Below are 19181 nucleotides of genomic sequence, written 5' to 3' on the forward strand. Positions count from 1 at the left end.
AGGGCAACAACAGTTACTTTGCATCTCATGGAGACATGAGAGAGGCAGAAGCAGAATAACTGTATATTGTAGAGATTATCCAAAACTGACTACCTGAATCTAAGCTTCTTCAAGGTTTAGGTCATGTTTTACAGTCTAATCCCTGCCACTGCAGGTCATTTTCCAGGACAGACCAGAAGGCCCACCAGGATCTTTTTTTTCTTTCTTCATTTTTTTTTTTCTTTTTTTTTTTTTTTTCTTTTTCCTGTGCAGCTTCTCTTAGAAAATAAGCAAACCTAGATAATATTCCATTTCACATCAGGAGAGCTTCTGCACTGATTTGACCACAATTACAGATCTCAAACATTGGTGCAAAAACATCCAGAATGTGAACTCTGCTATCTGTGGTTCAGAACCATCATTGCCAGAGCCAGCAAGTTATGTTAGTTTAGCTCCTCTGAAAACTGGGCCACATCAGGAAGCCTACTCCTGGGTACTTGGTCTTAAGAGCTTTCCCTGGTCTGAGCATAATTTCATTTCTCTCTCAAAGTACAAAAGCAGAGCAAACAGAAAAACAAAATGGGAAACATGACAAAGTGACAACATGATGAAAACACGCTGCTGGTTATCTCTTTTGTCTTGTTGCCAGATAATGGAACAGAGGCCAGAACAGGGGCAGGATAACCTACGTTTGCAAGTATTCATTTGGCTGTGAAAGACCATGAGATGGAGTGACTTACAAATTTTATATACACGTATATACATATATATATGCACACATTTAAATGAGCAAACTATGGCATTTTTGAAGGCTATATAAAAATATACTGTTATAACACTTCACTTTGTTTATACACAGATTACTACTGCACTCACTCCTCTAAAAATAATTCTCTAAGAAGTAACTCTGATTAACACGAATTAGGTTTTTGGCTCTTTAGCACAGTAAGTGGGGTTGCAGTCGTGAAATATATATACATATATACACACACAGACAGTTTCATTAAACAGTGATCTAGGTACACTGCAAATCCAGAGCACCAGACTATTTGCTTAATTTTCTCTTTTGTCCTCAGAGTGATGGTGAAAGCCGCCAGTCTGATGGCTCTGAAACAAAGATCCTGGGGCTAAGATACACAAAATTAGATTTTGTGCTTTGTCCTCATGTTGCTGGCTCAGTGGGAAGAGTTTTCCATTTGTGCAAAGTCCAAGAAGGGGCAGAAAGGAAACTAGTCCCTGCTTGCAAAGAGAAGAAGCAATCCATCTTCATGCTCTCCCTCAAAATGTAGCTCTCCTTCCCCTCCTTCATCAGGTTAGGGATTGAAGCTAGCTGGCGTTTGGACATGAGGCACCGTGTTCAGTGTCACAACCCCACAGGCACACACAGGCCCAGGTTGTTCCCACCCAACTTGGACACCTGAAGGGTAACAGGGAGGTGATCGGCACTGAATAAGCAACACAGAGAGATGGACATCTTCAGGGAGTGCCTGATGCCTAGTTTAGGTCCCCTGGTTACATTGCCAAAGCCAGAGGGGAAGAATTTTGGGTACAGTCTCAAAGAGTTGCTCTTCATGCCGCTCAGTGAGTGCCTTGCAAGGATGGATAAGAATACTCTGATAGCTACCAAACTGCACACAGAGTAGAATTTAGATTGAAACACCACAGTTACCTCCAGTTTGTCTAAAAAACATAACCTCTATCACATTGAAAAAATCATACAATGCAATTAGGAAAATAACATTCTTTGATCAGACCCACTTACTTGGGTTTGGAGGGAAGAGTGTGCAGCTTTTACAATGAATTATTTCTTTGACTACAGGCACATCTGTTGTTGGTGGTGGTGGCACTAACCCCATGCCCGGTATCATTGGGTTAATCGGAGCGATTCCAGTCATCATGCTAAGGCCTGGATCAAAGCCTGGTACACAGATTGAATCTGTAAATATATAACATAAAATCCTGGCTTATAAATCTTGAAACTACTTGTTTCTAGTTTCTTGCATAGACAGTTTTGCTTTAGGCTGTTTTCCCCAAGCATTGGTGTTAAAAGAAGAAAAAGGAAGGAGGAGAAGGAAGAGAAAGAGAAAAAGGAGGCTGCATTTTCAGCGATCCACTACAACGAATAAAAAGTAAAGTATGCATAAAGAAGGGAACATTACATAATTTAAAATATTAATATGACTGAGTAAAAAATTAAAGTGTAAAACCATGCGCCACGAACATCTGTTATTATCTGGAATGCAATTTTCTGTTTCATAATGCTACTGTGTTGTTTACATCGCCCTCTGACGCAGAGTGTAGGAAGAATATCATTTAACTTCAATATGCCCTCTTCATCTAATTGTCAGACAGCTTTATCACAACATAGCCTTCTCACATAAGTGACCTTGATTTATGAACACTACAGAGAAAGCTCCATTTCTGACTGTTTTATATAAGTCTAGTTAGTCAAGACTTCTAACCATTTTTTTCCTGGAACATAAATTGCATAGAATGAGGTCTTTTTGAACTTTGCAATTAATTCTTTTTTGTCCTATTATTTAATCGGATTAGTAGATTCTCTTCAACACACATATTATTAAAATACACCACTACACTCCCATAAAGTAAAATGCCTATTTGGCAAATATTACTCTTTCTCCTTCCTGATCTCTCTGCCAAGAGTTCCATACATATTATTTAAAGCTGAAACAGATTTACTGGGGAGCACCAGTGCTGTAACACCATGAATTGTAATAAGCAGATGTTTTAGATGAACAGAGAGCCAACTTCAGAAATTTGCTTTTGTTAAAAACATGGCTTTGGGTTTCTTGAGGCATAATGAATAAAATATTTTGAGAGACCAATCTCTTTGTTGGCATAGCACTGCTGCTATTTGGCATCATCAATTATTTAAAAGAAGACAGTTACTTTGGTGTTCTACAGGTTTTCTGCTGAGTTTTCTGGCTAGCAACTGAAAAGTATTTAATGAGACATGTAAATGTGGGATTTGGTAGCTTGGGAACTTGTTTGTTTTGAACAAGTGAAGAGGGAAACATGTCCTTTCTTTTTTCCTTTTTTTTTATGTTTAGGAAATTTGAATGACATTTTACACAAGGCAGTATGATCAACTGAATGTGACCAGAGATGTCCATCCCTTCATCCTAAATCTGCTGCTGAGAAGCTAGATGGATCTGGGTCAGCCTGCTGACTTTTCTGTATCTTCTTCTCTGCATCTGCAAATGTAATAGTAATATTCACTTGTAATGATTTGCTCACATTTTAATAGCACTTTGCAGGTGCAAAGCACACTGTGAGCACTGCAAATTAGCACCACATTATTATTCCTGAGAAACATCCATAAGCATCTTCTCCAGGTAAGACAACTGAGAACTGAGAATCTCCACTCCAGTAGAGCGGGTATCTGTCTCTGCAGCATGCCTCCTGCTCTCCACGCATCGGCTGTGTGCCTTCATCACTTTCAGGCAGTTCTGTACAGCAAGCGCACAGCAAGCAAGGATTTGCTTTAGGCTTATTGAAGACTAGTATTAATGAAAAACCCATGATATTACATTACTTTTTTTTTTAATAAGTGGGCTTATGAAAAAGGATTTGCTCTGGGTGTGATGCTTTTTCAGTCTTGATATGTGTGCATTCCTTTTCTCATTTAGCTTTGAAACTCAGAGTCTGTCGTTTATTTCATGGGATGAAGTGCTGGCCATATTAAATATTCATGTTTAGTGAATGTTGGCAGATAAAGTCAGAGGTGAAAGGGCAATATACAATTCAAAGAAGCCCTTTGGCTATGCTAATTTGCTTGATCTCATTTTTAAAAGTCAGACTTCTGGCTGTCACAGTAGGCCACCATATGCAGCACTCGCCTGCCGTGGGTGGAAGTCCATCATCACTACTTACTGCCAAAATGGCCTGCAGAGCTCTATGTCAAAGTGGCATATCACAATAGCACTGAAGGCACTGTATCATATTGCACCCTGTCCAAGAATCAAGGAAAACTGGGGCTGGAAAGAGGCCTATGAAGTTGTCTAGTCCATTTCTCTGGACAAATGCAGGATCAGCTACAGACTTACCCACTTACGAATTTTCATATTAAATTGAATATCCACGAGAGATCCACAGCATTATGATACATGGATAGAGCAGGTGGAAATGCACAAGAAGCCAGAGAGAAGGCCAAGTTCTCCATGTCTCCTATGCATCTCTTAGGCCCCATGCGAAAGTAGAGGAAAAACATCATTATCTGGTGACTACTATCATGGATTGTGCTTAATCGTTACTACTCTCTCTTAAAGACAGTTACTAGATACATTTCAGCTTCTCTACAACAGCAGCAAACTCTAGGCAGAACAGACACAGGCTATAACCCAAAGCAAAGATGTCAGGAAGTTTCCATAGGGTACTGTTTTCTGAATATTCCTTTGGCAATGGCATAAATAAGGAGAGAGAAAAAAAAAAAAGACTATAAGGGAGTTAGCAACAAGAAAATGCATGTTTACAAATATTACTATTATGGCATTGAAAGAGAGCTGAGAGCTTTTAGGTTACATGCCAACCAAATGAGATTTGGGACTTCAGCAGAAAAAAATGGTTTCCCAATAATTCCTGCCATGTTCAAAGAAATGTGACTCTGTAAGTAACTATGTCTGCGTCAAATAATTATACTGCTTTGTCATCAGTTTTGCTTCCAAGCAGGATCAATCTACAACAGCATGAACAGACTGCTGGGGGGAGAACACTCCCAAAACACCCGTCTAGGTGCTTTGGGACTCCTTGTCTCAGAAAATGAGTGTGCTGAGGTATGTTGAAGAGGACCGAGTCAATAATTCTTCAAATCAGTATTCCACTTGTTATAGGCACCAATCCAAAACTCGCTAAGGTCAATTTTAAGACTATTGACGACATGAATTCAGGCCCAGGTTTACTTCTGTGATCTAAGATAGGTTGCTTCAGTTTCCCAATGTGTTAAATTGAGAATGAAAGACTTTCATATATCACATGAGCACTCAGAGAATGTGATAGTACCATTTGTAGAGCATCCTGAAAATGAAAAACACTCTCTGAATACTAAAAACTATTACAATGCATTGCAGTGACAGAAGTTCAGTGCTTCTTCAGTTTTATGTACTTCTTGCACACATCTGAACACCTCTTGGGATTTTACAGTTCAAACTGTTCAAGTTTCTGCCAAAAATACAATGTCTCAGGACTCAATATGGCAAAATTCACTCTAATTATATTTTAGTATTCATAAAAAGATAGATATTTTCTTATTTTTTAGTTCTTACTGGTTAATGCGTGGTGAGTACACTGAAAATGCAATAGACAGTGATACAGGGCTGTGTACCAGGAAGAACTTCGGATTTTATTTTTTTCTGGATGTTATGCCTTTATTTTACTGTCCAGTTCCTGGCAGACTTTTGTCTCAGCTAATTTTGGAGAGCTACAATGTAGAAATCCGGATCTGAGCTCTTCATTTCAGGCTCAGTAAAGAGAAATAGAGATCATATCTAGTTTAGATGCCTAATTCTGGATGAGGTGAAGCCCTCTGCATTTACTTGCAAGGTGACTAGCTCAAAAGTAGTCATGTACACACAGTCAACCAAATCACAGGATGTTTCTTCCGTATCTTCATGATTCTGATCTGCAGGTTGCAGCATTTGTTTCAATAATCTAAGTATACCATTGTAGAGATGATCATCCTATTGAAAGTCTGGGGCTTTATTTCCCTCATGTTCAAAGACTTGTTTGAATCACCTAGCTTGGTTGTTACACATTAATCTGTTTCTAAACCTCACAGTGAGCAACTTTGTGGAGACAGGATGTTCTTCAAAGTACTTCTTTTTGTCCAGCACTATCCCTAAGTTTTTCTTAGGTTCAGCTTGAGCCAACTGGATTTCTGAACACTGATGTTCTTGTTAAGACCCCTGAAGAGACTGGTGGTGCTTCAAATCATGAAGAGAGTCTATGGATGAGATGTCCAAAGGAAGGCTCTGATCAGGGTTCTGAAGGTGCACAGAAAAAGGAATGGATGAAGTCACTGAAAAGGAGATCTAATAAATTTGCCACATTACTGATGGGATCCATAAAAAATACCAAATTTAACTATATTAATACTGAAGAGTGCTGCAGTAATAGGAGTTGGATATATAGCTCTGTCTAGGGAGAGGAGACAATCATCCATCAGTGCCACCACAGCAGTCTGCTTCACGTCCTCGCATAATGCCTATCTGGAACAGGGCTGGGACACTAGCATTATCTAGATGGCGCTGGAGACAACTCCTGTTGAAATTTCTGGTAAGTCTGTTGATCTTCAGAAACAAAGATACTGACAAGAGTTACGTCAGGTTATAAGAAAATAAGCACATATTTTTTTGACAGATACATTCGGATATATAATTACTAAGAAATTGTAGACATAACCATGTTAACATGGATAGATACATTATATTTATATATCACACATCTAAAGATGCAAATAAATAACATAAAGATCATAGCATTATTTTTAAAGAGATATATATGTATTATATATTTACATGCACACATACTTATGCAGACAAGCAAAATTTTATGATCTCTTGTAAGTATAAATACTAATATGGGAGAATACAGAAAGCTTACATTTTAAATATGTTAATAAATAATTGCGAGAATCATTAAAATGAGAACATTCAATGACGATAAAGAACTTAAAGAATAGAAAAGCACACGTTGCTCAAGTTAGAGTCCTGTAAATATTAAGGACTGAATATTGACATATTTGTATAAGAAAGTAAAAGCACCGAACATTAATATTTTCAAGTCTATTTCCAAGTTCTGCCTAAATTCATCAGGACAAGAGTTAGTTCCTGTTTCATCTTGTAAGATATTGGCATGCTGGAGAGCAATGAAAACCTTTGAAAAACATAATATCTCAAACCGTAGGTCAGAGGGGCAAAAAGAAAAATCTTCTTGAACATTTGGAATAAGTTTGAAAGCTCCTTATTCTTTCAGTAAGGATATAGGAAGAAAAAACATTTTACATGAAATTTTGGGGTCTGGAAAAAGTAGAAGAATGTCAAAATTCCTTTAGGAATAACTATCTTCTAACATAGCACATAGTACAGGGTGTAAAACAGTTGCTTATGTTAGTCTAACTTTTAGGAAGATATAAGCAACTTTTTGCCATCTTTAAAAATAGCAATACAGTCTTGGAGAACCACCCTTATTTCATTCGTTGGCAACAGTTACTGTCCAAATCACCTTCTGCTTTTGCCATGCTACTGCTTTGTTCAAGTAACGTGAACGCCCACCCCGTCTTTTGGGGCTTTTGGGGGCTGAGCTCCATCACCAGTCCTAAGTTACAACCCCATTCCAGCCAGCTCTCATTTTAATACCACACGTTATATGCCTGCTCAATATTACTTTTAAGGGTATAATCCCCCCACATGATTCTCAGTATTAGCCTTTGGATGTGTCATTTGTTTTGCCTGCTACTGCCAACTGTTTTTGTGGTGTTTCATGATAGCTGCCAAGCTATATTTTTGTTGGACGAATAAGAACATCCATGTGTACAAACACTGATTTGTTTATGTGTACGTATGTACATGCAGAGACGTGTTCCTCCTCGGACACTGGCAGGCTGATGGTGGCTGTGGTACTCAGAAGTACTGGTCTAACTCACAGAAAGCCTGTAGGTGGTGAAAATGATTATCTGAATATTCCTGCACAATAGCTAACCAAAATAAGGAAGACTGAAAAGGTCTCCATGGCCTAGGAGTGACAATTTTATGCCTAAGAAAAACAGTCTATTTTTACTATGGTTGACAGATAAAAAAAGATCTGGTTCCAGGAATGGAGTCGCCTGCCAACATGCACTGTAATGATTAGGACAGTCCAGGCAGCAGCTGGTAATAAATGTAGTGAGATGCTCATTAAACTTTGGTTTCTGTGGAGACAAAAAGAAAAGCGTCTGGAGCCAAGAGATTTGATCATACACTTCAGGAATACCATTATTGAGTATTTTGAGACGGAATGTAGAGTCAACCTCTTAAAGCTCAGATTTAAGTTTCCCTAAAAAAGGACAAATCTAATGCTGTGTCTACCTCTCTTCAAAGAAAGAAATATATCAATAGGGCTATACATTACTTGGCAATAGCAATTTTTCTTTTCTAAAATGAAGAAGGAGCATTATAATAATACGAGAGTTTTCCTAAAAACTACCTGTCTTTTCAATTTAAAAGTTTCTCTCAAAACTCTACAGTCTATGAGTTTCTTTAATCTCATATCAATTTCTTTTTTTCTGTATGAGCAGTTAAGAACGAATATTTGACAACAAGACAGATGAAGATTGTGTTACCGGCTATTCAAATCTTATCATCTCCTGGCCTTCAGTAAGCTTTGTTGCAAGTGATTCATTTGGTCAGTACTACAGGGCTTTTGCCAATGTAAGATTTCTTCACTGTGAGCGAAAAAAAAAAAAAAAAAAAAAAAAAGAGGAAAGAAGAAAAGAGTGAGAGTGACAACAGGGTACCAAATCACTGGAGGAGGAGATGTGCCAATTTAATCCGGCATAAATCCAGCCTTGTTGTGGAGAGCCACTATCAGCCCCAGAGAGTCAGACCTTAGAACACAGCAATGTGGTGGCCACTGGCATCTTCCATTACATTTATTGTCCACTTCAGACATCTTTAAACTTCTAGACTGCTCTGCTTTTAAAATAGATGCTGGATTGTCTGCTAAACTTCCAGAGTCGCTCCAATGAACAAAGGTAAAAAGTCAGATAACTCTTCCATTTGCCCAGCATAATCACTATTGTCCTACCTCAGACCAAGGGCCGTCTGACCATCTGACCAAGGACTATCAGCTAGGGAATCAGATAGAATCAGGTAGGTATAGAGCAAGCTACCTCATGTCCCGTACATTGAGTACTAACATATTGCCAGTAGTAAAGACCACAACTGAACAATCCTTTTTGATGGACACCTGTCTCACATAATCTGATTTATACCTTTTCATCAAATCCTATTATATATATATTGAATCCATTGGAACTTGTTTATATCTCTAGCATTAAGGACAATAACTGAATGTGGAAACAAGCTTCCTCTGGTTTGCTTTAACAAGGTATATGCCAGTTCCAGGGGGTGCCTTCTAATTTGTTTATTCTGAGAAATCATGAATTCCTTATGAGGAAATCATGACAAGATTGCAGATTTTATTTCTGCTTTTATATTTTACTGTGTCTTTGGTGTGCAATCTTAGCCTCTGCAAAGCTTCTGCAAAGGAATGTGCACATGAGACCTCTGACTGTGGCCCTTTTTAAAAACCTTGAGCAGGTAACAGCATGGGCTGAAATGTTATTGCAGGTGCTCATCTAGCCCTTAAATCCTGAGAACTAATGCTAAAGAAATGAGCAGATGCCCTTTAAATAAGCTGTGCATGAGCCTAGTCAATGAAGCACCATGTGGGCCTTGGACTGCCACAGGAACACGAATCAGGCATCTAATGGCAGTGCGTGTATGTGCGTGTGTGTGTGTGTGTGTAGCTGGAGGAGAGGAAAGGATTGATTGAAGGGGGGGGTGGAAATTACCTGCTTGACTTCCAGCTGTCTCGGCTGGACAGGGGACCCATGTTAATACCATTCAGCAGGAGCTATATTCTGTGAAACACAGTCTGAATCGTAACAAAGACAAATCTCCGAAGGAATTTTGGCAAATTTGAGGGAGGGAGGGCAGGGGGAATCCAGATGAGTGTTTCTCATTAATAATCAACCAAGTAATAATTTACATGAACTCTGCAGTGTCTGCTAGACTCACTCCATAAACAAAGACCTCATAGCATAATCAAAACACTTGCCACTTGAAAATTACTTCTAGGAGACACATATCACTGACAAAGATTTAGCTGTATTATTGCACTTTTGCTTTTTTGAAGAAAGCTCTGGATCTGCACAGAGAAATAATTTACAGCCGGCAGTCCTGAAACTTCAGATATCATTTCTCAGAGCTGGCTATACCGTAACTGAAAACATTAAAAGCAAATCTGGCCTTCTCTTGATCCCTGCCCACAAAATCACACCATAAATACTATATTTACAGCAATATACATGACAAAGACCAAATTAAAGAACACCACCTTCTCTTTTTACAAGCAAATCATGGGGTGAATCATTCCTGGTTCATCATTTATTGCTGCAGTGCTTGGCACAACAGGACCCCTATCCCAGTTAGAGCTTCTAATGCAATGCAAATGATAGGTAAGAATAGCAAATAATAATAATGCAACAATATATTATCACAATAAATGCCACTCTCTTCCTAAGATACAACTTTAACACTGTTGTAGAAAGACACCTGCAGCTTCACTGTAATGTTAATTCTGTTACTCTTTCCATGATTTCTGCTCATGGAAAGGAACTTAGGCCATTTTGACCTCAAAAGGGCCTTGGGCACTCCCTGAAAATGGTGAATCTATTTATTTTCCCCTTAGAGCAGTCCTGCAAAGATGAACCTGACAGATAAACCTAAGCATGAGATGGGAAACTCAAGATTTGATGTTGAGGGACTCTGAGAGCAGTTTGTCAGTTTTTCACAGCTGACAGCCACATATGTAAGAAGCTAAAGTCAGAAAAAAAATTGACTAATCTTAGCCTCCCTCCACAATCACCTTCTCTTCCATGTGTAAAACCCTGCTGCCATTGTCGTGGAAACCTGTGAAAGTGAAAACAGAAAGCAGAAAAAGAGAGAGAGAAAAATAGGAAGAAAGAAAAGGATAAATAAATAAATCAAAAGAAAGGCAAGGAAGGAAGAGAAGGAGAGAGAAAAACATATCGACAACAGTGCTGTCTGGAACCTCTGTGTGGCATGGGTCTGTGCTCCATCCACCAATGCCAGGGTTTTGAAGGATTCATATAATTATAGCACTTCATAAGGTCCAGCATGCTGATCTTTCCAAAGTCACCTGGGCTTAAAAGACACTCCACGCTGTAGAATCAATGGGCTTCTTCCATCTTCTTCTTAGTAGATCACTTCCTATCATGAAGCCAGTCACAAATTCAGCACAGACAAAAGCACAAAGCTGCAAGTTCTGTTTACTGCCACCTCATCTCCAGTTAAAAGTTTCAAAGCCCATTTGTAAAAATATGAGGCTGGCTAATATGTAAGAGGCAGTGCTTATAAAATGTAAAATGTGGGCCGTTGTGCTTCCTGACTTTCAGAAGTCTACTCTCACTCACTATGTGCTGCTTGCACAAACTGTTTCCAGTTTTGTCCCTCTTCATTCCATTTCTCCAGTTGTGCCCTCATCTTGGTGGACTACTCAGGAAGGCTAACTTTAGCCTAAGGAAGTGGTCTTCCTACACTCCCTCCATTTGAAAATATTCAATCTGTTTGCCTGATGAAACTCGCACATCTCCCTGTAAAGTAAGATTTTTGTCATGATCCTTCAAAATTACATCACTTGTCCTCTCAAAGCTCTGGGAGATGAGAAAAGAAATATATAATATATGATTACATGGCCTAGGAACAGTTAATGGACATTTGTTTGTTTGCTTTCTAGGTAAGTGCTGTATTTCATAAAATTGAGAGGCATTTGCATGGCATCAGAAGGAAAAAGGTTATTTGAAAATATATGCACCTAAGTAGATGGAAATGAAATACTGAAAAGAAGTAGAAGAAATTTCAATTCCCAAGCTAGGCTAATACTGAAATATAACTCTTGTAACAAATGAAACATAAGAAGTCTCCAATGAGAAAAAGATGGTAAAATACCATCTTATGGATATTAATGAGACCTCAGAGAAAAAATGAGAGAAAAAAATGAAATTCAGACATTCCATTGGTCATTTCCCAACTGAAAACAAAAAGACCAATTTTTCTCATGAATTATGGAAGAGGGTCTGTCTATTAAACTGGGGTTACAACGTGTGTCATAGAATCTGTGGAATGCATACAAACACTCTTTAAATTTTTAGTGTCACGGGAGTCACAGAAGTTTTGCTGAAACCTGAAAGAAGCTGTACAGTCCAGAAATGCATATCACCTGAATCAGCAAGTTCTCACGGGAACATAAGAAAAACTGGGCTCTGTCAGACTGAAGAATTCCTCTAGCCCACATGCCTGTCTCTAATGGCAAATCCCTAATTTTGCCTATTACCAGAGTGGGATAATCCTGCAATGAAATATCCATATAATAATCTCCCAACCTCCAACAGTCTGCAGCTCCGGGACTCCCTAAACCAGAAGAAGCTCTGTGCTTCCTTCAGGGTTATCAGGGCATGGATGAAAATATCAATGAGCTTTATTTCATAGAAAGAATTTCTCTTGGTGTCATTACTAGACAGATTACATTCTGTCATTACTAGAGATGACAGAAATGTCCTATGAAATAAACAGGAAATATTTAGTGATATTTCAACTTTTTAACCAAGTCATTTTATGTGAATGCATCTCCTTTAAAAGCCTGAGCAAGCAAGTATAAGAGTGACTTACTTAAAAAATAACATTAAATAATTGTTCCTGTTTTTTTCCTAGCTTCTTTCATGCAAAATCATTTAAGTAATAGGTGCCTAATTCCTAAAAACATTATTAAAACAACTGTATGTTTAATCCATAGAGTGCTGTAAGGAGGATAAATACACTATATGCAGCAAAGATTTGCTAACTGAGAATTATAAATTAATGTAATAAGAAATCTTCATATTTTGCATTATCCCCTAATAGATCTGTTTGACCTCTATACGGTATATGACAATAACCTGTAGGACGATATTCAAATGCTCTGTGCATGGGAAGGATATAAATTTGATTAATTAACTGTTGAGTAAGTAATGAAGTGGCACTTGGTGAATTAATAAACTGTTTATTGGTTAAGAATTAACCAAGACTCCTATTTTGAGAAATATTATGCAACGTAAAACATGATCTGAAAAGAAGCTGGAGTTGATAGCAGCAAGTAATGTTCCTGAGTGTCGATAAAAAGAGTTATCTTAATTAAACTCCAATGCACTATGACAAAGCTATTTTGTTAGAATTTGACTTTAAAAGCCATCTAGCACCTCAGCAAATCAGAAAAAAAAAATCATATGTGCTTAGCTTCCACTGCAAAGGTAGAGTATTACTACAGTTCTTCAGGACCATGAGAAATCGGTATTTCACAGAAGCAGTTATCTCAACTAATGGAAGGCTCAGTCCTTAGGCAACAAATATCCATCCACAACAGAAGGACTTATGAGTTCACAGGATCTCACCAAGGTGGCGTAGGATTGCATATGTGCAGAGGAAGAGGGAGGTGAAAAGAGTCTGAGCTCTGGTGATGCAACAGCTTGCACAAACAAACTGGAGGCCAAGGAGGTAAAATCAGACACAAATGGGGACTTAGAGAAAGAATAAATCTTTTGCATTAGCAAGCGCTGGATGAAAGTTGTATATAGCACAAGAAGGTAAATTCTCATCCAATTTATGTTCCCTTCTACATTCAAAAGAAAAGGAATGACAAAAACAGCATGGTATTGAGGATCACTGTGACTTAGGCAACTCTCTCTTCTCCAGATCTGCACATGCTACAACACCTTCAGCTTTGAACAATCTGAAACTCCCTCAGTTTTCGGCTAGACATCTAGCCCAGAAAGGAGGGCAATAAAGTGCATTAGTGAAAAATTAAATATATCACTATTTTTTGGCTCATTTTAGAGATTATGATTTTTTAAAATTTTCCATTGCTTTGACTTGTGTTCCAAGTCTCAAAACAAACAAATAAGTAGAAAGATAAAATAAAATACAAGCTTCCACATGTTATCTTTGTCTTGATCTGCAGCTGGTAAGTTCATGCATGTAATATTTTCCTTGAGTTAAAGGTATTTAGCCTAATGTTTTTTTGAAACATCTCTTCATTAGCTAAGTTTCAATTTTCTGAAGTGCCTGTTTTAGGCAGCCAGATTCGATGGTCAAATAGCCAGTGATGGTGGTAACTGGAGTAGTCTTCATGGCCTATAGATGTGTCCCAAATGGGATACTTCTAATTCCATAATAAAATAATTCCCTTTCTTCAACACACAGTTTGAGTACAGTAATTATTCCACTGACCACTTTAGAAAAGACTTGGTATTAAAACAGTGTCATGAGAGTGGGTGTCACGTTAAGGTAAATAAGGGCAGTCCATATGTCTGGAAGCTGTTCTTTCAGCTTTTCAGCAGATTTAGACAGACGTTTCTGCATCTTTTGACATCTGGGTCACAACTGTAAAGTTTTCGAGCACAAGTACAATGATTATAACATTATGACTAGCTTTTTCAGCTCATTTTCTTTCCTTTTGCATCTCCCACAGAGCAGAAAACCCTTCTATCTACCATCTGGGCATGTCTCTAGTACAAGGAAGGTCATCAGCAGATACAGATGCCAGAGCAGCCAGCTGCTCTGCTGGCTTCCCTCCCTCAGGCCTCAGCGTGGGAGCCATTATCAATGGAACGATGCAAACTAATAATCCCTGATTTTGGCAAAAAGCCCAGCGGACAGCCAGTGGGGATGGGTTAAAACATCCTGAGGTTCTTTTAAGTTACCTTGGAAGCTGTGGAGGGCAGCACACAGAAGTGGGTTAATGGGTTTGGCCCACGGTGACTTCTTCCAATTCTCCTGTCTCTCACAGCAAGGGAAAATATACACCTCAACCAATAATAAACCAGTGCTGAGCATGTAGAGTAGACCACACTGAATATCAAACAGCTGGGGGGTCTCTGGTCAGCTATTAGCTAGACCAACCCAAGCACTCTCTGAAGTCTTCAGCAGACATGGGTAAACAAGAAAGTTCCAAATCAACAGAAAAGAAAAAAATCTTAGAACATTTGTATAAAGCTCTTGCATCTTGTCAAGGAGTTTATTATGACACAGCTTTTATTTCACAACAAGTATAAACCACTTATTGCATTCTTCACCAAAAAAAAAAAAAAAAAAAAAAAAAAAGAGAGACTAAAAAGTAGGTAAATGCTGACTGCAGGCAGAGAGGATCTCTCCAAGAACACTTGCATCTCTGTACCTCCAAGGTAGTTTAAAACAACAGCATTGTTCTTGGCTGTCTTTCTGCATGGAAAAAAGAGGGTATATTTTTTCTTAAAATCTTGACAACATTCTTACAATGTCATTTTTCATTATTCAGTTTAACAGAGGAATGATCTTGTCTGAAAAGAAATCAGGAGTCTTTATAAGCGAACAGCATAGTTTAGGGAGCAAAGAGAGACACTGCACACACAAAATTTGTTCAGCTCGTATGCTGTTGCAAGCAGAATCCAGCCTTTTTCTTTTACGTAAGACATTTTAATTTAGATTTCAGCAGACTTAGATTATTTGAAACTTAGAAATCTTGCTACTAGAAAATTTAATTTGTAATTTCTGGCAAGCTACATCAAGAATTTATCTGTTAATATTTTAGAGTAGTGATCTAAAGTCACAGCAATTTCACACACACTCACACATGGAAACAACCACACCACTCAGGGAGGAAATTTGTCTTTTCTCTATTTTGAAATTATTATTTGAATATGTGACTCTGATGATGCTTTCAACAAAGACATAGATTTTATAAACACTAAGAACAGAAGAGATGTTCATTGTTTTAAGAAGAATCTTTTTTTTTTGCAAATTAAAGATGAAACTAAATGGTGTCAGGTAGATTTATTTTAAATTATAAGGCACCTTCCCCCCACTTTTGAGAAAAATATATTTCTTTGTCACATTTATGGATAGAAAATGTTATCCACATTAAGATACTATTTTTGCCTCTTACCATATAAATTTGCACAGCTAAGGTTGTGTCAAGAATTCTATAAAAAAACCATTTTTTTCAGAGACTTGTAATTTAAACATAAAAATATGTTTCAGGCTGAAAATTGGTATAGCATACTCAGCTCAAGGATATACAGTATTACTGTTCTTAATATATTTTTAGCATACTATTTCAGTCTAAAAAAGAAAACCCAATACAAATATCCCTCATAGCCTTGTGTAAAGGAGCTTTATAAAATGATGTCAAATTACATTTTGTAGGGGCAAAAAAAATGCAATTCTTACAGGATGCAAATGGACTGGGAAAAAGGTGTAGTCATATTTGCCATTCAATGTATGCACAAATAGAGCATAATTATTTAAGCTTTCAAAAGGTTCTTTGACAAAGTCTGTCCCAAGAGACTGTCACAGAAACTATGCAGGCATAAAGTGCAAGGCAGAGTATTGTCGTGACTGAAGTAGACCAGAAGCTGGCCAAAGAGACAAAAAAAAAAAAAAAAAAAAAAAAAAAAAAAAAAAAAAAGCAACAAATGAGTAGTTTCCATTCAGAGAAGGGGTGTTATTAGAAGTAATGTACTGTTAATAGTATTGAAAAGAAGGTCAGTAATGAGATGGCAAATCCCACAAAAAATACAGAATTCTTTACACTAAAAGGAATAAATAAGTACTCTAAAAAGAATAAATAAATACCATGAGGCACTTCAGAAGAACCCACAACAGGCAGGCAAATGGGCACAAGGACCTCAGTGCTAGCAATGCACCAGGGAGGCTCTTTGCAGAGGATGGGTTTAGCAGCTCATGCAGTCAAGATCTAGGGGCCAAGAAAGCCAACTAAATGTTAGCCTAAATAAGGGACAAGATGGAAAAAGTATGGGAAAAAATGCTGCAGGTCTTTTGCAAAACTGCACTCTCACCTGATATCTCATGTTCTGAATTAATCGTCCCAGCCTCCTCAAACAAAATAAAAGCACAGCAAAAATGTTATGGGCTCAGAGCAGGACAATGAATATCATCAGAAACGTTATAAAGTAGCTCATAGGAAACACCACTAAAAAGCGTGGCTTGATCACTTGGGAGGAGAATCAGCTACACAGGAACATTACAAAGCTCATGAATTTTACAGAGGGGGTAGATAGGCAGGTTCTGGGGACTCTGCTCCATAATGCAAACCTGAGAAGCATTTAGTGAAATGAATGGAAAGGTTGTAAATGGAGAAGAGGTAGGAGGAAACACTTCTTTATTGCTTTATTCTCAAACAGTTACTTCTATAGAACTCCATGTTACGTAAAACATCACTGAAGCAAGACCTCATCGAACTAAAATAGAAATAGATAAATAAATAAATACACACAGACACATGCACATACATATTGGACCTTACTTAGACAACAAAAGCAATCAAAATCACAAAACAGGAGGCCGGGCTACTAAGGTCATCTATTATTAAAATTGTCTGACACTTTCTATTATAACACCCTGTTGTCAGCTGCTTTTAGCTTTGCCAATCATTACCAGTTTGGACTGAAATTTCACACGCTGAATATCAGCCTGAGGCTGAAATACTCTGGAAAAAATCAGTCCAAACAATTCAACTGCTGCATGAATGGAGGCGGGGAAAAGTGCTAATTTTTGTGCATGTTAAAAAATTCTGTGCCTTTTTTCCAGCAGTTGTAGCACCTCCAGACTTTGGAAGGATGATGTAATATTTAGGAGCAGGTGAGCAGGTTTTGCATTTTAGCAATAGTATGTGACATTTTCTTTAAACTCCACCCCAAAACTCAGGCAAATTATGCTTTTGAATAAATTGGTATTCACTTATACTCTGAAAAATAGATCTGTTTTTGTCTTTAACAGTTGAAATCACGAAGGATTATAACTTCCATTGATGTCTGAGCCTTAGCTCTACAAGCAGGGAAAGAGTTAAACCAGAAAGATTTCAGGTACTGTTAACATTTGAAACAATTTGTTCCAGCTTTTACAAACTTGAAACTTAAACTTGCCTCCTACTTCTGTGCTCTTTTTGCCTTCTATCCAGGAAGTTTCCAGCTTAGCCAGAGAGGACAAATCTAACCTCGTGACACTTGCTGAGATCAGAGTGGTTAAATCAGAACATTGTCTGAGCAGCTCGATTCTAGTAAAAGCTTGTCAGGTCTGGAGCAGCTAATTGGGTCTTGCCCTATATGTTCTGCCTGTGGTTTTCCAGCAGCTGAACAGAGAGCATCAGAGCCAGACAGTAGATTTTTCTTACGTTTTGTTATTCTTTTCTCTCTTCTCATTTATGAGCAAAGAATCTTTCATCCCAAGCCTACAAGAGGTTTGCCAAGTTCTGAAATTTTAGCTTTTATGATTTGCTGGCCATTTCATTTGAAATGCCTCCATGGTGCCTGAGTTTTGAAGAGGAAAAACTTTTCAAACTACCTCTACAGCAGGATCTATCACAACCAGGATGCATTTAGTTCACTCTGAACCAGCTGCTAGCTCACCACCCACCATCAGTTTCACCAGAGGGATAGGAAAGAGCTTTTCATGCAGTGAGTGTGGACCAAGCAGCTGATGGCAGCTTCTTGCATGTACCCTGATGCTAAATAGAGAATGGTTCTCGGCTGACTGTATCACTTCCTTCCTTCCTTCTCCCCCTTCCTCTGGCGAGAGCAGCTCAGTTCTCTGCATTCTTCTGTGATGGACTCAGCAAAAGGTATCTGAAGGGTTGCTGACATAAGCCATGGAGAGGAAAGAAGAGACGGGGATCGCTGCTGCCATTGCTATGGGTTCCAGGGGATGGACAGTATGAAATCTGAATCTGGTCCATGCAGCTAGACTGGCTGAATTTACTAGAGTTGGTAGCCAGTAGGATTTTTTTTGTCTTTTTTTTTTTTTTTTTTCCCCACACTAGCTGAACTGTTCAGCTCTGTGGGTCATGTTCTCATCTATATTACAGCTGTATTCAGGGAAGCTTAGAGAAGAGGCTTTTAGCACCTGAAAGTGCCATGCTTTGCCCTCTGATTTATTCTGAGGGGAGCCTCAGGACAGCTATGAGTTTTGTCAGTGTGGTACTTAACTGGGGACTGCAAATGGGCCACATGCCCTGCCACCCTGGGTTGTGTAGTCCCAGCTCTTAACTGCCTTTGCCAGGTGGGTGAATTTTCAGCCTTTCACATTTAGGCAGCTTTATAGCTTCTTTGCACTGCTGAAATGGACTAGGTTAGGAAAAGTCCTTTCTAAGTCTAGCTTGAATACGTTAAAACCAAATGATAAATTTGCAGTTCAAAAAGGTTTCCGGATGGCTCCTTTGGTCTCTGGGTTCCAACACTGACAGTATTTGTGTTTCATAGCATGTACTGTAGTTCCAGATATTTAAATGAAGAATACACTCTTTGAGCTTCATAGAAAAGTATACTATTTCAAACAGAATTATGGCCAACAGCTTTATATTTTGTTGTCATTTAAACA

General features: G+C 38.3%; 1 protein-coding gene across 9 annotated transcripts in view; it reads right to left on the bottom strand.

The window, feature by feature from the left end:
• ENOX1 (ecto-NOX disulfide-thiol exchanger 1) overlaps positions 1-19181 on the bottom strand; it is a 361163-nt gene that overhangs the window by 101633 nt on the left and 240349 nt on the right. For 8 of the 9 annotated variants that reach the window (XM_062566981.1, XM_062566979.1, XM_062566984.1 and 5 more), the window contains one exon: positions 1742-1915. The exons of the other annotated variant lie outside the window; for it this stretch is intronic. In XM_062566981.1, coding sequence (XP_062422965.1) covers positions 1742-1915 — 174 coding nt within the window. The remainder of the gene's footprint in view (positions 1-1741; positions 1916-19181) is intronic. 9 annotated transcript variants of the gene reach the window in all.

The sequence above is a fragment of the Rhea pennata genome, chromosome 1, assembly GCF_028389875.1.
Source record: "Rhea pennata isolate bPtePen1 chromosome 1, bPtePen1.pri, whole genome shotgun sequence".
NCBI lineage: Eukaryota > Metazoa > Chordata > Aves > Rheiformes > Rheidae > Rhea > Rhea pennata.